General features: G+C 52.0%; 1 protein-coding gene across 3 annotated transcripts; it reads left to right on the forward strand.

The window, feature by feature from the left end:
• The first annotated feature begins 246 nt into the window (after positions 1-246).
• Positions 247-3,011, forward strand: LOC128277960 (uncharacterized). Of its 3 annotated transcripts, none has more exons than XM_053016577.1 (3): positions 247-622; positions 775-899; positions 1,824-3,011. In XM_053016577.1, the coding sequence occupies exons 2-3, from the start codon at positions 785-787 to the stop codon at positions 2,891-2,893; spliced, it is 1,185 nt and encodes a 394-aa protein (XP_052872537.1). In that variant the 5' UTR covers positions 247-622; positions 775-784; the 3' UTR covers positions 2,894-3,011. The 3 variants fall into 3 exon arrangements, with proteins under 3 accessions (XP_052872537.1, XP_052872538.1, XP_052872536.1); XM_053016578.1 differs by having other exon boundaries at positions 247-600; XM_053016576.1 differs by having other exon boundaries at positions 247-581.
• The last annotated feature ends 11,755 nt before the right edge of the window (positions 3,012-14,766 follow it).

The following is a 14,766-nucleotide window of genomic DNA, read 5'->3' on the forward strand; positions in this document are numbered from 1 at the left end:
GTGTCTTGCAACCCACGGTGGGGCTCATTTGATTGTGTCTGTTGTCGCCGCTCCGCTTCCTGGCCCCTGCGCCACGCTCTATCGCCTCTCACACTCGGCCGCGTCGGCCCCCAGTGTCTCTCTCTTTTTCTCGCTTTTGCACACACACACACACACACAGACGTTGTTGTTGTTGCCCTTCTCGAATCGCGGTGAAATGCCGTTCGCCGACCGACGATCGCCTTTCATTCTGTGACCGATCGTATCCGCGTGCGGTCACGTATCAGTGTTGTTGCGGTCAGAGCGGCAACAACAGCACCAACAACAGCAACAACCGCAGCTCCGACCCACCCCGGTGTGGCCAGCCCATTCACCCAGCCAGCCAGCCAGCGTGTGGGGGAACCGATTCTTGGGCAATCCTCCGAAGAACGGTGTAATTCTTAGAGACCTCACCGCCCAGCCCACCCACCTTGAAGGAGTGGTCGCCCGTGGACCGTGAAATCGTGACCCAATACTGTGCCCGTGTGTGCGTGTGTGTGTGTGTGTGTGGTGGAGTTAGTGCCAAATCGCGTGCGCCGCGTTTTCCTTACCGTTAAATCGAGGTGAGAGCGAAAGAGAGAGGTGTGTGACCCGGAGGGTGCGGGTGAGTGCGAGTCGTGGACGTGTGGTGTGCAAGGAAGTCGTGGCCGCCCTCCCGCCCGCTGTCGTGAAAGCCTTTGCCCTATCTGTCTGTCGCGCCCTGTCTCTACAAGCCGTTCTGGTGTCCGCCTTTCCCCCGTTGTGTTCCTTTCGCAGAGCCGCGGAGATGAAGCTGGCGGGTGGAATGCTGGTGCTGCTGGTGGCGTCGCTGGCCCTGGCCAGCCCCCTGGACGACAGCCACCGGGCGGCACTGTTCCGCCGAACCCGCATCGGTCCCAAAGGTCAGTTGACTCCGGCAGACGGCGCCGCGTGGCCGCCGCCTGCCACCACCACCACCACCGCCGCTAGCCCATTGCACAACAACTCCCCTCGCCATCACGATCATCATGCTCATGCTCATCATCATGCTCATCATCATCGCCTGCATCAGCTTCAGCTTCCTTCTCTGCTTACCGATCCCTCCATTAATCGCTCGCTCACCGCCGCCACCGCCGGCCGCCCGTATCACGGCCGGCGGTTGCGACGACACCATTCGAATGCAAATCATCACCCCATTTCACCCACCTTCGCACCACCACCCCATCGTTGGCCACGCGTCCTCGAAGACGGGTGGCGATTAAATAACTCAGCCGCGCAGCATCCGCCTCTCGGTGGCGGTGGCGGCGGCGCCGTCGACGTCGCCGTCAGTGGCCACACAAAAAACAATAGCAACCTGACCCAACCCACTGGTGGTGGTGGTGTTAGTGATGGTGACGCTGACGCACAGACGCGGTTGCTTCTAGACGCGGCGATAACCCGACTGGCGGCGGCCCACGAGCGGCAGCTGCGGGTGGCGGCGGTCGGCGGCAACCTCAGCTCGTTCAGCGACTACTTTCTCGCGCACCTGCGCACCCACAACGCCGCCGTCGGGTTTGCCTTCGACCAGTGGGGGGCGGCGACCGGTGTCGCCGCCGCCGCCGCAGCCACCGAGCCCGCGTTTTACGACGAGGTCGAAGGCATCGGCGACGACCCCGCCGCCGCCGCCACCCCGTTGCTAACACAAGCACTAAACCCACCACCCACTGATAACACCCATACTAGCACCGACACGAACACGACCACCCCGCACTGCGCACTGTCCGCCAAAGTCTGGGGTGAGGGTACAGAGTCACGGTTCGGGCCGGTCCTGGAGTATGTCTTACAGCGTGTCCAATCGATATTTTCAGTCTACAAGCACGAGGACCAGAGCCGCCCCGGCATCCCGGTCGCCGACAACAGCCAGGACACGCCCGTGGCGTCCGGTGAGGTGTCGGCGCGCGCCGCCAAGCCACCGGCCAAGGAGTCGCCAGCGCCCAGCGATGATACCTCGACGCCGGCGGCGGGAGTTCCGTCACCCGGCAAGCCCGGACTGAATCGGTTATTCGCCCGCAAGAAGTACAGTCCGCTGTTGCGCTCCGATGGTTCCCTGAAGGGTGCGGCCAGTGAATCGGCGACGACGGTCCCCAGCTCCACGGAGAGCGCAGCGGACTCGGGAGCTCCGTCAGATGGGCCCGGCACTTCGGTGGCCACCAGCACGCGCCGCACACGCCCAACGCGCCCCGGAAAGGTGCCTCGGGTCACCTCACCCAAGCCGACCGTCTCCGTGAAGCCGACGAAGATTTCGTCCCGCTTCTCGAAACCGACCTCGGAACCGACCGACAGTACGGTGACCCCCGTCACCCAGAGGACGACGCGCGGCCGACGGACGCGCCCCTCGAAGCCAGCGAAGGGTGGACCGGTTCCGGTGACGGAAGCTGCCAGCACTACTAGCACCGCGCCTCCCACAACTTCCACGACGACCACGACAACAACAACGACGCCTGCTCCAACCACCTCCACCAGCACCTCCACCACAACTGTTGGCCCCACAACTTCGACGGCGGCCGATCCTGTGGTGTTGGTCGAAGGCACCTCCGTCGTTCACTCGTCGGTGAGGGGCGAAAGTAGCTCCCCGGCCGCGAGTCCTGCGACAACCGTGACAACTCCCACGACGACAACATCGAAGACGACGTCCACTGCGCCACCGGGTGACGCGGACGACGACGATGAGGTTCCGGCCCCGATCACCACCAACGGGCAGCAGCAACCCTCGGAGCCGGTCGCCCGCCCCGAACGGGACGATGAGACGCTCGTGTTCAGTCGGGCACCGAGCGGTCCCAAATCCGACCGGGTGATTCCGGTCGTCGAACGGCACGACGATGCGTCCGCCGAGGACGACGGCATCCTGAGGGCTGCCGCCAGCTTTGAACGGAAGTAGAGGTGTCAATACAAGGCGCCGACGCCGTTCGTTTCCTTCCTTCGCTCTTCGGCCGCGTTCGCGCGGGGGCTCACTCTCTCTGGCGAACGCAGGTGCGAATGAATAAAGAATGGTACTCTCCGTGAAACGGCTAACCGGCAGAAGTTTGTTGCGAAAGAAAATTGACGGGCGCCCAAGTGGGGCGATGTTTTTCTACGTTCTCCGATGTGATGCTCTGTTTTGTTGATGTTACTGTTTATTTTCGCTACAACGACCAAACGGAGGAATGTTTGTTGGGTTCAGTTGTTCAGTTTAGTCAGACAAAACCACAAAGAGTACCGCAAAGATTAAACGATCATTCGAAAACATCGCAGTGAAGAGACAAGTGCGCTTTCGGTTGCATACCTTTAGGGGCATACGCTTAGGAGCTTGAAGTCAAAATTTGAAATAACGTCTCGACCTGCTGATTGCGCTCCGAGAACATAAAAACAAGTAAGAACAAACTAATAATAATATCTTGAAAATATTGTTTAGTTTTGGCTTTTCTATTGAAATGCTTTTGGTTTCCTAATTGTTCGAAGTCTAGTCTGTGCCGTTCGATATTTGAACTGTATCAGGTATCGGTGTTCCGTATCAAGTGACCGCCATTGTGTCGTACAATTATTCTTCATCATAGACAAGACGCGGCTTAATGCTTGGATCCTGTTTACCATGGAACCGGAAGTCTCCGAAATCTAACCCATCATTATCATTGTGACGAAAGGTTGGCCCAAAAATGACTGCTCCCTGTTCTAAAAGACTGTTCTGTGCAAATTTCGGAATCTACAAAATGCAGTGGCCTTATAATTCTGTGAGTATATCAAGCGAAAGCAATTGGAAAGCAAAAATTGATCGCCTTTAAATTGAGATTTTTTCGAATGATTGCTGCGCTAATTTTGTCTATTTACCATTCGTCTGTGCTAAATTTCACGCGGATTACTTCAGTTTTGAAGAAATAGCAGAACAGAAGACGAACAAACAATTTTTGAAAAAAAATAGGAAATCCGAAATTTGACCAGGGGAGCAGCAGCGACTGATAGGTAGCATCAGTGACTTGTGTGCAATATTTGGTTTCCCAAACTTGTATGCAATGTTGCGTGCAATATTGTATGCCATCTTGATTACGAAGCTTGCATAAAAAAATTGCGTCATAATATTGCATGATACGGTCAAACAATATTTTCTGCAACATTTTCATATTATTGTTTGTGAAATATTTTGGTGCATGATTAGCGGGTACAAGTTCTACACAAAAGATTGTACACGCTTCTGCTCCTCTCGCTCCTGTTCCCCTAGTGTTTTTGCCGCTCCAGAAATGACTTCGGGTCGTGATGGCGAAGTTATGATGAAGTTTTAGAGAGAATTTTTTCGATTATTTTTTTTCGGAACTTAACGCATCCAAAAGCCGCCCAAAGAGTAGAGGCAAATGTTTAGCTTCGAAAACGCGATTTACGCGCGTGTACTAAATGGTACTAAAAGCGGTCTCGCACCGAATAGGGTGCTTTGGGCAACAAAAGCTACCCCAATTCGCGGAACGCAAACATTCGGAAGCGTTTTTCCTGCACGGTCCGCGGTGTGTGTGTGCCGCGGCCGGCAAAAGCTCCGGCTCGGCACTGAGCTCCGCTGAGTCGATCGTCGATCGCCTATTTCTTTGTTGAGCCCACCAACGCCAAGCGTTTAGTCAGTGTCTGACAGCGAAAGCGTACGGAAGCCCCCAAAAGTACCCCAGACCCAGTGTGGCCATCCTCGGTTTAAACACATCGCATCGGTTTCGGAAAAGTTTGCGCCCAATCTGACCGTTCCCCGGCCAACCTTAAGGATTCCGGTCAACGAAAAAAGAGCTCCCGGAGTTCACGTGGGGATCCAGGTTAACGGTGCGCTTTTAGATTTTAAGATTTCGCTGTTGCCGCCGCCGCCGCTGTTGCCCAGAATCTGTCCAGGTGAGTGAGTGAGTAGTAGTGCTGCGGTGTGTGCGCGTGTGTGTTGCGGCTGCAGCGCAGCAATTGCAGCACATTCGGCGGAGAGTGCGGGCAGAGTGGGCCGCGCTGCGTGGTGACTGGCAGTTCCCGGAATGTGCGCGCATAAATCGCATGACTCACGAGACGAGGCGGTGCCGGTGGTGGGCGGTGGCGACCCGGCCCCACCTCACGATCAGGAACCGCGATGAAAGATGGCGCGAACGGCGAACGGCGGGTGTGTGTGCGGTGAAGAAAAGTGTCCCGCGAGTGTGCTGTGGTACTCAGGCTCAGGCTGTATTCAGGTTTCCCGCTGCCCCGATCTTCCATTTGCCCCCGCGCAAGGACCGTGATAGTTCGCGCATCGCGCAGTGCCATTGTTCCGTACGGCGTAAATCTTGATTCCAGCCACCGACCGCTGATGCGACGACCTGTCCCCAGTCCGCGAGGGGCCATCTTCTTCTCGCGTTTAATCTCGCGGGATGCGTGTGGACCCTCGGACCCCCCGGGGAAGCTCCCTCTGGCGGCACGGTGTGCCTCTTTTATTTAATGTGATTCGCCGCTCGTTGCTGTGTGTGAAGACGCGAGAGAATGTGTATGTGTGAGCGAAAGAGAGAGGGCAGTGGTCAAAACAATGCAACGGTGGTCGGTGGTGGTGAATGAAATGTTTGGTGAAAACGAAACCGCCAAACACCCGAAAGCCCCGTGAAGCCCCCCGTTTATGTTAATGTGCGTTGGGCGAGCGAAAGATGAGGTGAATAATAAAAGGTGTCACACACACACACACACACACACTGTGCACCGTGGGGGCGGTGGCACGGAAGCAAAACGGTGCCACCAGCCGATCGCAAAGGTGAAAAAAGGTGGGAAGCGCATACAAAAGATCGCGCCGCGAACAAGCGACGAACCCACCTGATTAGCGACCCGGACGCCCGCCGGTGACGAAACATGGCCGCAGCAGCAGCAGGGTTGGACCGTTTAACGTGTTGGACGCGTTTCAGTGTCGCGCCAAGTGCCGCCGTTACAGAATCCCTCGCGAGTCGCCCCCCGCTCTGTTGGAAGGCTTCCAATTTGGTGCCTTCCAATTGGCTTCGTGATCGTTGTCGGGGAGTTTCTTGCAGTTCCGCCACAGCTCGTGGAGGGCAATAAATCATGCTCACAAAGTGGTTACACTGTTTGGTTGGTCGGCGCGGAAGGCATTGCAATCGCACCACACTTCCTTCTACCAATTTTGTGGCCACCCGTTTCTAGGTCGCAGCGATCGGCTCCATTTTGTCACCCATTTGGGGCACACACACACACACACCGTTTCGGGTAATGAGTTTACGTAATAAGTCGGACAACAATTACGCAACCGGTCGTCGTCCGTTCCGTGTAGCCGGGGTCCCGTCGTCTCGGGGATCAGGAAAGGTGAGCTCTTTAAACAGCGTGCGTCTCCGAGCGCTGCGAGCGGATTGTTTACTTTCTGGCCGCTCGCCGCTTCTTTCGCTTTCGAGATCCACCTTCGATCGCGCGGGCCCCCTTTCCTGCCGACCCACCCGTCCTCGTTCGCATCTTCGATCGGGCAGCAACGTACATCGGAAGGCCTATACGAATCGTAACGAAACAGGTTTGCGAGAAAGCCGCTCTGGCTGGCCAGCCGGCCGCGCGATGGTTCTGCTGGCTGCAGGCCGGGACGGCACGACGGCCGTTGATTACGGCATCGCTACCAGGCCGTTGGCGAATGGTGAATCGAATTGAAAGTATTGCTTACTTTTCAAGGCAACAACGCGCCATTTTCCTTTTGATATTGTCTGCCCGGTGCGGGTGATTGTCCTTTTGCGGCCGATTCGGTTGACTGATGAAGGATTACTCCAAAGTGGGAAGCGGCCGCCATTATAATTGCTTCATAAATTCGTTTTCGATTGCCCGGGCGGCGACAATCCGACCGCGACACGGCTGTCCAGCTTCCAGGCGACGAATCTCGGTTGGTGTTTGTCTTTTTGGTGTGTGTCTGACCTACTACTGTGGCCAAAAAATATTGGGAATTATAAATCCAATTTGTATTTATTCTTCTAACGGTCCGAATGTTCTTCTTTACGGGTTCCATTTCAATTGTTTACTGTAAAAAGTGTCTTCGAAGCGGGCTAAGTCAGGCAATTAACACTAGATATACCACACCGCTCATTTTGACAGGTCTGGTACAAGAGTGAACCATATATGATACTTTTTATTACCATAACCACTTTTTATTTGGTTATTAAAACCAAACGGCTTAATATGTTTCGATGCTTCAACTTTTACTTGAAACCTTTCAAGTAAAAGTTCAAGCTTTACAAATATCATACTGTTCAAGTGTAAGACGTACCACTTTGAAAGTAAGTTTTTCATATTTTACAATTTTCTGCAATCAACATTATTTTTCATACAAAATTTCTTGAATGCACCTTTCAAATAAAAGTTCAAGCATCGACAAATATTATTCCATTTGTTTTTAATTACCAAATAAAAAAGTGTATGTGTAAACCCTGACTCTATTGAAACGGTGGTATATCTAGTGTTAAAAGGTGTCCTTGGAGCGGCCCATAAGTCACATGGTTCTAAGTCAGGCTTGGCGAATGATCTGGGTAGAGTTTGTGCCGAAATAATCACGAAAATGTGAACCCATCACGAGGAAGTAGAACCAAGAATTATCCCAAATCTGGTCTTTTTTTAAATATTTTATAATGCACCACACGACGATAATCAAAGCAGCATGTTTCCCGTTACTTTTTGTCCACGGTAGTATGAAGCTGCATGGCCACGGAACGACCAGACCGTCCGTGGGTGAAGCAATCACCCGCGGTCGTGTTGTCTCCCTTTCTCAGCCCTCGTTGATCCTTCGCCGTGGGACACCTCCATCCGAACAGGGCCACATACACACACACGAGCGCGCGGAATGTTGCGTTAATTGCGCAGAACGAAGCCCACGACACAAGACGCGGCCGATCCATCTTATCGGCCGATTGGTGGTGGTGAAAGATTTTCTCGATCGAAATCGAAAGTCATTCCGGTGGCCACGCGGCAACGTAAATTGTGAACACACAACGAGGCCGCGACACGAGTTCTCGTGTCGTGCTTTGTGTGTGTGTGTCCGACGATCGACACTGAAATGGTTAGCGGCAGCGCCAAATATGGTCCGGAGCAGCCTTGCTTGCTTGCCAACATCATGTTGCTGCTGCCACGGAGTGTCTGCGATCAGGCGGATTATGACCGCACGGTTTGAGGGTTACGTACGCGAGTGGATCAGTGTTTGTGCTTCTCCTTCGTTGGCGCTCTTCCTACGCATCTGCGCAAAAAAAAACACCCCGGCACGCTGACTGATGGCGTCATCAAGCGCCCCTCTGCGGGCCCGATCCCAAAAGCCGGTCCTCGGAATTCTTCGTGTCGTGTCCTCCATTTTTCATTTCTTGCTCGCAGCCCAGCCATCGATCGACGGCCCGGAGATTGCTCCAGTCTCCAGGCGGGCGCCCCACTGTGGGCGCCCCGAGAGTGGTGGCAAAAAATTTGCATTTTTACCGTAGGCCGACCGTGGCCGGCGTGGGCCGAACCCCGAGCGCTGGTGGCCGTGGATCGCGGCCTGTTGCGTGCTCAGATTCACTTTCGACGCCCGGCCGGCCGACGACCGGAAACGACCGGAAGTAGGAGGTTGCGTGGTGCGGATTCTTAATGCCACTATCGCGAGCCAATCAAGCGGCCCATGCGGGAGCCACACAACGCTCACCGTTGATTAGGAGGCCTGCGCGGCTGAAGTGATCGTAAAATGTATTTCATTTGGCGTTGCTCAATGTCTTTTGGCACGCGGGCCTTTTTATATCGCCCCCTTTCCGGCACTTGCGAGCATTTTGATTGGCCAATGGCCGCGGTTGGGCGGAAGTTGAACGCGAATAGCCGCTGTGTGCTGTGTGCAACGTTTCGTACGAAAGACTTCAACCGAAATACGCAAGCGACGAACCCTCCGTTTGAGTCTCTCATAAGTCTCTTCCTACACCGCGCAAGTTTCACGGTACAAAATTGCGGGCTAACCTCCGAATACTCTGCAACGGTTCCTCACTAACGGCGTAATTTGTCCACATTAAATGATTAGACGCGATAATCAAATCATTATCCCTGAGCTCGACCCCCGAGCGTTTCCGGGGTTGCAACGGAACTAACTTCCCATGCTCTATTAAAAGCCCATTAGCCGTGTCCGCGCGGGCGGGTGGCAATCAAGCTGGCGACATCTTTTGTCGTCCAGCACTTAGACCCCTTCTTCTAAGCTCCTCGCATGGAGCGCGTTTGAAAGAAATGCATCGTTGCATCGTTTTCCCATCGACATGCCGTCGTCGTTACTCCACGTGCCCTTGGATAGCATTCAGGGTAGCATTGAAACATTCCGGCATTACATGATGCCTCAACAAAACGCGCGGCTCAGCACGATGCACTGTGGGGAATTTGTAATGGGGCACGCGGACATAAATGGATTAAAGAAGAAACTACGGACATGTTAACATTTTGGTTTACTTTGCATTCGTTTTGATCAAACACTACATTTTATCTGTAATTGCACGCGTTTAGGTACACTAACGAAACCATTTTCGATATTTTAAAGTATTTTTGCGTGCGAAGTTATGCAATCTGCATTACACCTGCTTTGATAACAATCATAATTATGACTTTTCAATGGATCACTTCATCAATCATCAATTAGTTGACTTCTTCAGCCAAACTTTTCATTGATGTTTCGTTGATTGATGAGCCTATAACATAAGGCAATTAAACTTGCTCACTGCTATGTATTGCCCTGCTGTGTAAAGTATCTTCCAAACTATTTTCTGTAGAAGATTTTCTTGCGTGCATTGGTGAAAATATTTTTTACCGCGCTCCGAAAAGATCTTCTAATAAACAACCAAATCATTTAGGGGTCTTTAGTATTATATCCCCAGCATGAGCCAATCAGTTTGAAGACCATTCAAACGATCGCTTTAACGTAGTCATTAAAAATTAGCTTGAATGAGCAATTCTTATCACTCTCCTGACTTCAACTCTCGGAATCTATGCAACACAGAAAACTGAAAATTCAGATTGGTCATAGTTTACTTATCTACTTTAAGGAAATATTTCTGGAATTCTCAAACCTTGGAGTCGATTTATGACCGCCATTATTTTCCCCATAGTGCAATTGCGCGGTCGCATCTCAACCCCCTCCCCGTAGGGCCCATCCTTGGGGATGGGAACCGACCCTGACACATTCTCACTGCAAGCTTATCGTGGCGCAACACCCGGGCGGAGCATGATAGAGCGAGTGAAACGGGTTCCTCTATGGTAATGAAGTGTTAAGCAAATTGCTCGACTCCGAATGCCCCGTTACGCTGTTCACACCGGAGATCGTCGGTGATCGCTATCAGCGTACGATGATTCTATTACCGCCCCGTGCATCACGCTGTGTGTGTGCTTCTCGTCCAATCTCACCATCGAACCATCAGAATTACAAAGAATTAAATAAAAATCAAAAGAAGGCAGCAATCAATACGGATTCGAACCTTCAAAGAAAGCGCGCGGCGGACAGGTGGCGGGTCATTTCACCGGACCCTGACGCGAATTAGACCTCCGAGTCGGCCCGTGTTCCCGAGTGATCCACTTCACAGCATTGCGCGAAACTCGCAATTCGACAAATCGTCGGCCCGATTAGCGCCGGCCCCAAACAAGAGCCAAATTTTGGCCGCGCATCGCTAATGTGAAAATAATTCTCTCACGAACCTTGGTTTTTTTGCTTTTTTTTCGTTCCGATTCCCTCGGTTCCGATTTCCGAGCCAAGTAAACGTTCGCGCCTGTGCCAGACGGCGTAGCAAACATGTGGCTTGCAGCGTGTGTGTGTCGCAACATTCCCTTATCGGGAAACTGGCCGCCGGAACTCGTCGGACCCCGCGCAGTGAGACCTTCCGCATTCCATTTGCGCTGCGGTCGAATGGGTATTTATTTATCATAAAAACATTGGGTCACCGGAAAGCGGGTCGAGGGCCACCGACCACGGGTGCCTTTTGCGTGTGTGTGCGCGCCTGCCCGAAGTGACAATGCGCATTTTTGTCCGCCATCGACGACCAACGATACGAAGCCTCGAGACTGAATTAAATTTTCCATTGAGTTTTTGTAGCCATCGGAAGGAATATCCTTAAGTAGCGGTGTTACTGCCGCTTGAATCGCTGGAATGTTATCGTAAAAGTCATCCTTTCAAGACCAATTTGAGCTTAGGGAATAGGAAACAGTCACATGATGACAGACCAGACGAATACAGATGGTTGTTGTCTGGTTTTTGGCGGTGTTAATTATGTCTTTCGAATGTGTTACACGATAATGTGTCCTTTTGGTCGCTAGTCAATGCTTGCGGAATGCACAAATGTGCACAAATAGTGTTGTTACTTGTGTCACCGATTTGTGAATGATTTCTGTCTTGTGGACGCTTTCATCTTGTTCCAAGTCCTCACGAGTGTCCTTGAAATTGTTTACCATCCAAACAAAAACTCTTGCTCTACTCATACACGAAGCACCATAAACTTGTTAGCACATATTATAGGTTTCAGTACATGTTTTACCAAATTTAAAACCAAATTTAATATTGGCTCTTTGTTCTATGTTTGCATGAAATCTACTGACACATAAACGCGCATAATTTGTTAATCTGTCATCCGATTTGCATAAAATTAGATGCGTTTGAAAGAGAAAGATCGCACCTGTTAAAGTTTGCTACTTAATATTTTATGTTACTGTTTTTCATCGAACATACTGGATAATCCATACGCATCCAAATCGGGCGTGCGCCGTCAAGGCAGTCTGTCTGCCAAAAGTCAAGGTTCCTATCGACGTGGCGTCCGTTCGTCCGACGGATCCAGCCTTCTGCGCCTTCATTTTAATATCCCACTCCCCGCCTCTATCTCTCTCTTCGGGGCTGTTTCTATGGTGCCGTGGTTTTCCACGCCGAATAGCGGATTTCTGTGACTTATTCCCGCGTCGCGCGTTCGGCGGAAAACCTGAACGGCGGAAGCGAACTTTTTCTTTGACACCGTCTTTGACCACGCGCGGTGCAAAGGGTGTCAGAGAGCAACGAACGCCACTCCGCTCGGCTCTGTGCGCCCCTTGCCTAATTAACGGCATAATTCGCTTATGTCAGCGCCGGTGCGCCACTGACGACGACGGCCAGGACGGTGGTTTTCATTAATATTTTCGGAGCAACCATTTTCTCTAAACGTTCACCACCGGCGTGCACCGATAACGGCCGCCTCGGGGCCCCCTCCGGTGGTTTGCGCAGCTAATTTTGCTGCTCTGCCCCGAATTTCGCTTCGCGTGCGCTGATTGATTTTTCTTTTCACACGCCACCCCCGGCGTGAACCCAGTTCGTTACGTCACGTGGCGACGGTGACGCTATCATTGGAGCGAAATGAGCGACAATCATCGGCGGGATCGACAAAAATCGCGTCCCTTTCGATGCGGGATCGGAGCGGGCTTTAATTGCTGTCTGGCTGGTTCGACGCCATGGGCCGTCGACGTTGAGCGTCTAACCTTAAAAGCTATCGATTCCGTAACCTTATCGATCGACTCCTTTCCGTGCGTTCCGTGCGTCCCACAAAAGGAAGAGTCGCCAAAAGGCGGTCACGCGAAAGTCAATCGATTGGTACTGTTTTTTCTTTATTAGTTTACCATTTGGCGGCACCATTTTGTTTTGGTTTCTCGAGGGACGCTTCGCTGCACTCGCGTTGCCGTTCGGATGCTTTGAAGGAAACGTTTCAAAGCATCCTAATCAATATTCGCCTCTCCTTGGAGGCTCCCTAGGCCGCGCCGCTCTCGGTTAGGATGTCGGTGGTTTATCGGTTTGTTTCCCTTAATCGGCCACTATCGCACCGGCGGACGCAGCATTAGAGAGACCCAAAATGTGATGTAAAATGCGTCGCAAAAACGGCCAACTCAAGTCTGTCCCCCAAAACCCACCAACACGCGCGATCGATCCGCCGATCGATCGGCGAACATCAACAACCACTTCCGGTTCGGGGTTGTCATAAGAGGTCGCACATAATGTGCCCACGGCACAGGGCAACCGGGTGGCCACACCTCACGGGAGGGAGGGATGTCACCTGGCCTCGTCGGCACAGTCAGAGGCCGAGCTGCTGAATATTCATCATCACCAGGGGCGACGTGCACCGGGCGCTGGAAAAGGGAACAATCTTAACCCGGGTCCAATCGAAGACTGTCGCTACCGTCCGGGGTTATGAGCTCACCGCGTAAGGAATGTGCGCGTTGATTGACGCACGGCTGAGGTTGAGCCACCCTCTTGGGTCCGGGTACCTTATTGGCTGGACATTATGTGCCGCGCCGTTTGCTGTTCTCGAGAATAAATTAGTAGGCATCGGCGGCATCGCGAATCGTTTGCAGCTGTTTTATTGCACGCTAATTGAAGCGTAATTCGACCTCGGCGCGAGCTCGCTGGCATTGACGGGTCATTGAGTGACTGCAAAAAAGCAAAACAGCGTCGAGACAGCTGTGTGTGAGCCAAACAAAAACATTGTTTTGGCTTCGTGCGAACGGTCCGAAAGCTCCGGGCAAAGCACTCACCGCCGCAAGGAGGGCACTCGGTTCCGTGAAACGCTTCGATTCGTGACACTCACAGAGAGGGAGAGAGAGAGATGGTGCGGAATTGCGTCGTTCGGAGCGCTCATGGAGCGTGACTCGGTCGCCACGGCAAGCGACGAACGTGTGCGCCGCTGGTGACCGATTTTGTGTTAGCGCTTAGCGCGAAACAGTGTTGTCGTCGTGGTGTCGTAGTGTTCGTCTAATTACGTCATCCCACGGCACATGCTTGCAAGGGTTGAGGCCGAGCCGGGAGTGGCCGACAAGTGTAAACACGGTACACGGCAAAGGGCGGACGAACCATTTGGATGCGCTTTGCTGCGGCACACGCGATAGTGTGGATTGCTGGGTTGGTCAATAAATAATAACATCGATACACTTGTTACAACGAGAATCGCGAAGAGGTACAAAATACGCTTCCTCAGCTGTTATGACTTCATCATTTGATGAAAAACGCTTTCCACGCGTGCATTTTTTAGGTCAGGAAACAGATGGAAGTCACTAGAGGCCAAATATGGGGAATAAGCTGGATGCCATAAAAATTTGAATATTAATTCATGGATGTTTGCAATTGTCAAAATACTCTTATGACACGGTTCATTCTCTTAATGAAAAAGGATTTATTTCGTGGACGTGGATTGTCCTTGAACGCTTGTACGACCACGCTTAAATTCATAATCCCTCCTTTTCATGCACTAATTGAAGGCGAAGAGTCCATTTGTTCATACATTCCTTTCGCTTTTAAAATTTCCAAAAATAAAATTTTAATCACCGCACGATACTTAATTTTTTTTATTGTAAAAAACACTCTGACACTTTGATACCATCGAATCTTGAAACTTATTGAACAACTTAGCACTGTGGCAGGAAAGGCGTGGAGTTGTCATTTTGCGGCCATTCGCACAATTCAAACGCACGTTGATAACAGTCGGATGCGATAAAATGGAGGAAAAAAACAACAGACAGATATGCGTTATCTGGATTTGAAAAAACAGTACGTTTCCTGCGGCCATTGCCACTCTTTCTTCCTGTTTCGCGCCTCGTTCCGCCTGTCAACGGTCCTTCAAACGGTCGGAAACGCGGAAGCGTGCGGCACAGCCCGGTGTAAACTTTTTTTTAATCTTAGAAGAACGGACCGGGCCGTATTTATAACTTTTTATTATAGATCCCCACCAATTCCAACCCAACGGATGAGCAACCGGATGCGGATGCGCATCGTCATAACTGAACGACTTGCGCATTTCTCAAAAAATTAATAATTTTACCAAAAACCCCGCGACCACC

The sequence above is a fragment of the Anopheles cruzii genome, chromosome 2, assembly GCF_943734635.1.
Source record: "Anopheles cruzii chromosome 2, idAnoCruzAS_RS32_06, whole genome shotgun sequence".
NCBI classification, from domain to species: Eukaryota; Metazoa; Arthropoda; class Insecta; order Diptera; family Culicidae; genus Anopheles; species Anopheles cruzii.

Bases quoted from the DNA above. Each gene is read 5' to 3' on its own strand.
- LOC128277960 (XM_053016577.1), top strand. From the start codon at position 785: ATGAAGCTGGCGGGTGGAATGCTGGTGCTGCTGGTGGCGTCGCTGGCC. The intron at 900-1,823 runs GTCAGTTGACTC...CGATATTTTCAG, and splicing joins AACCCGCATCGGTCCCAAAG to TCTACAAGCACGAGGACCAG.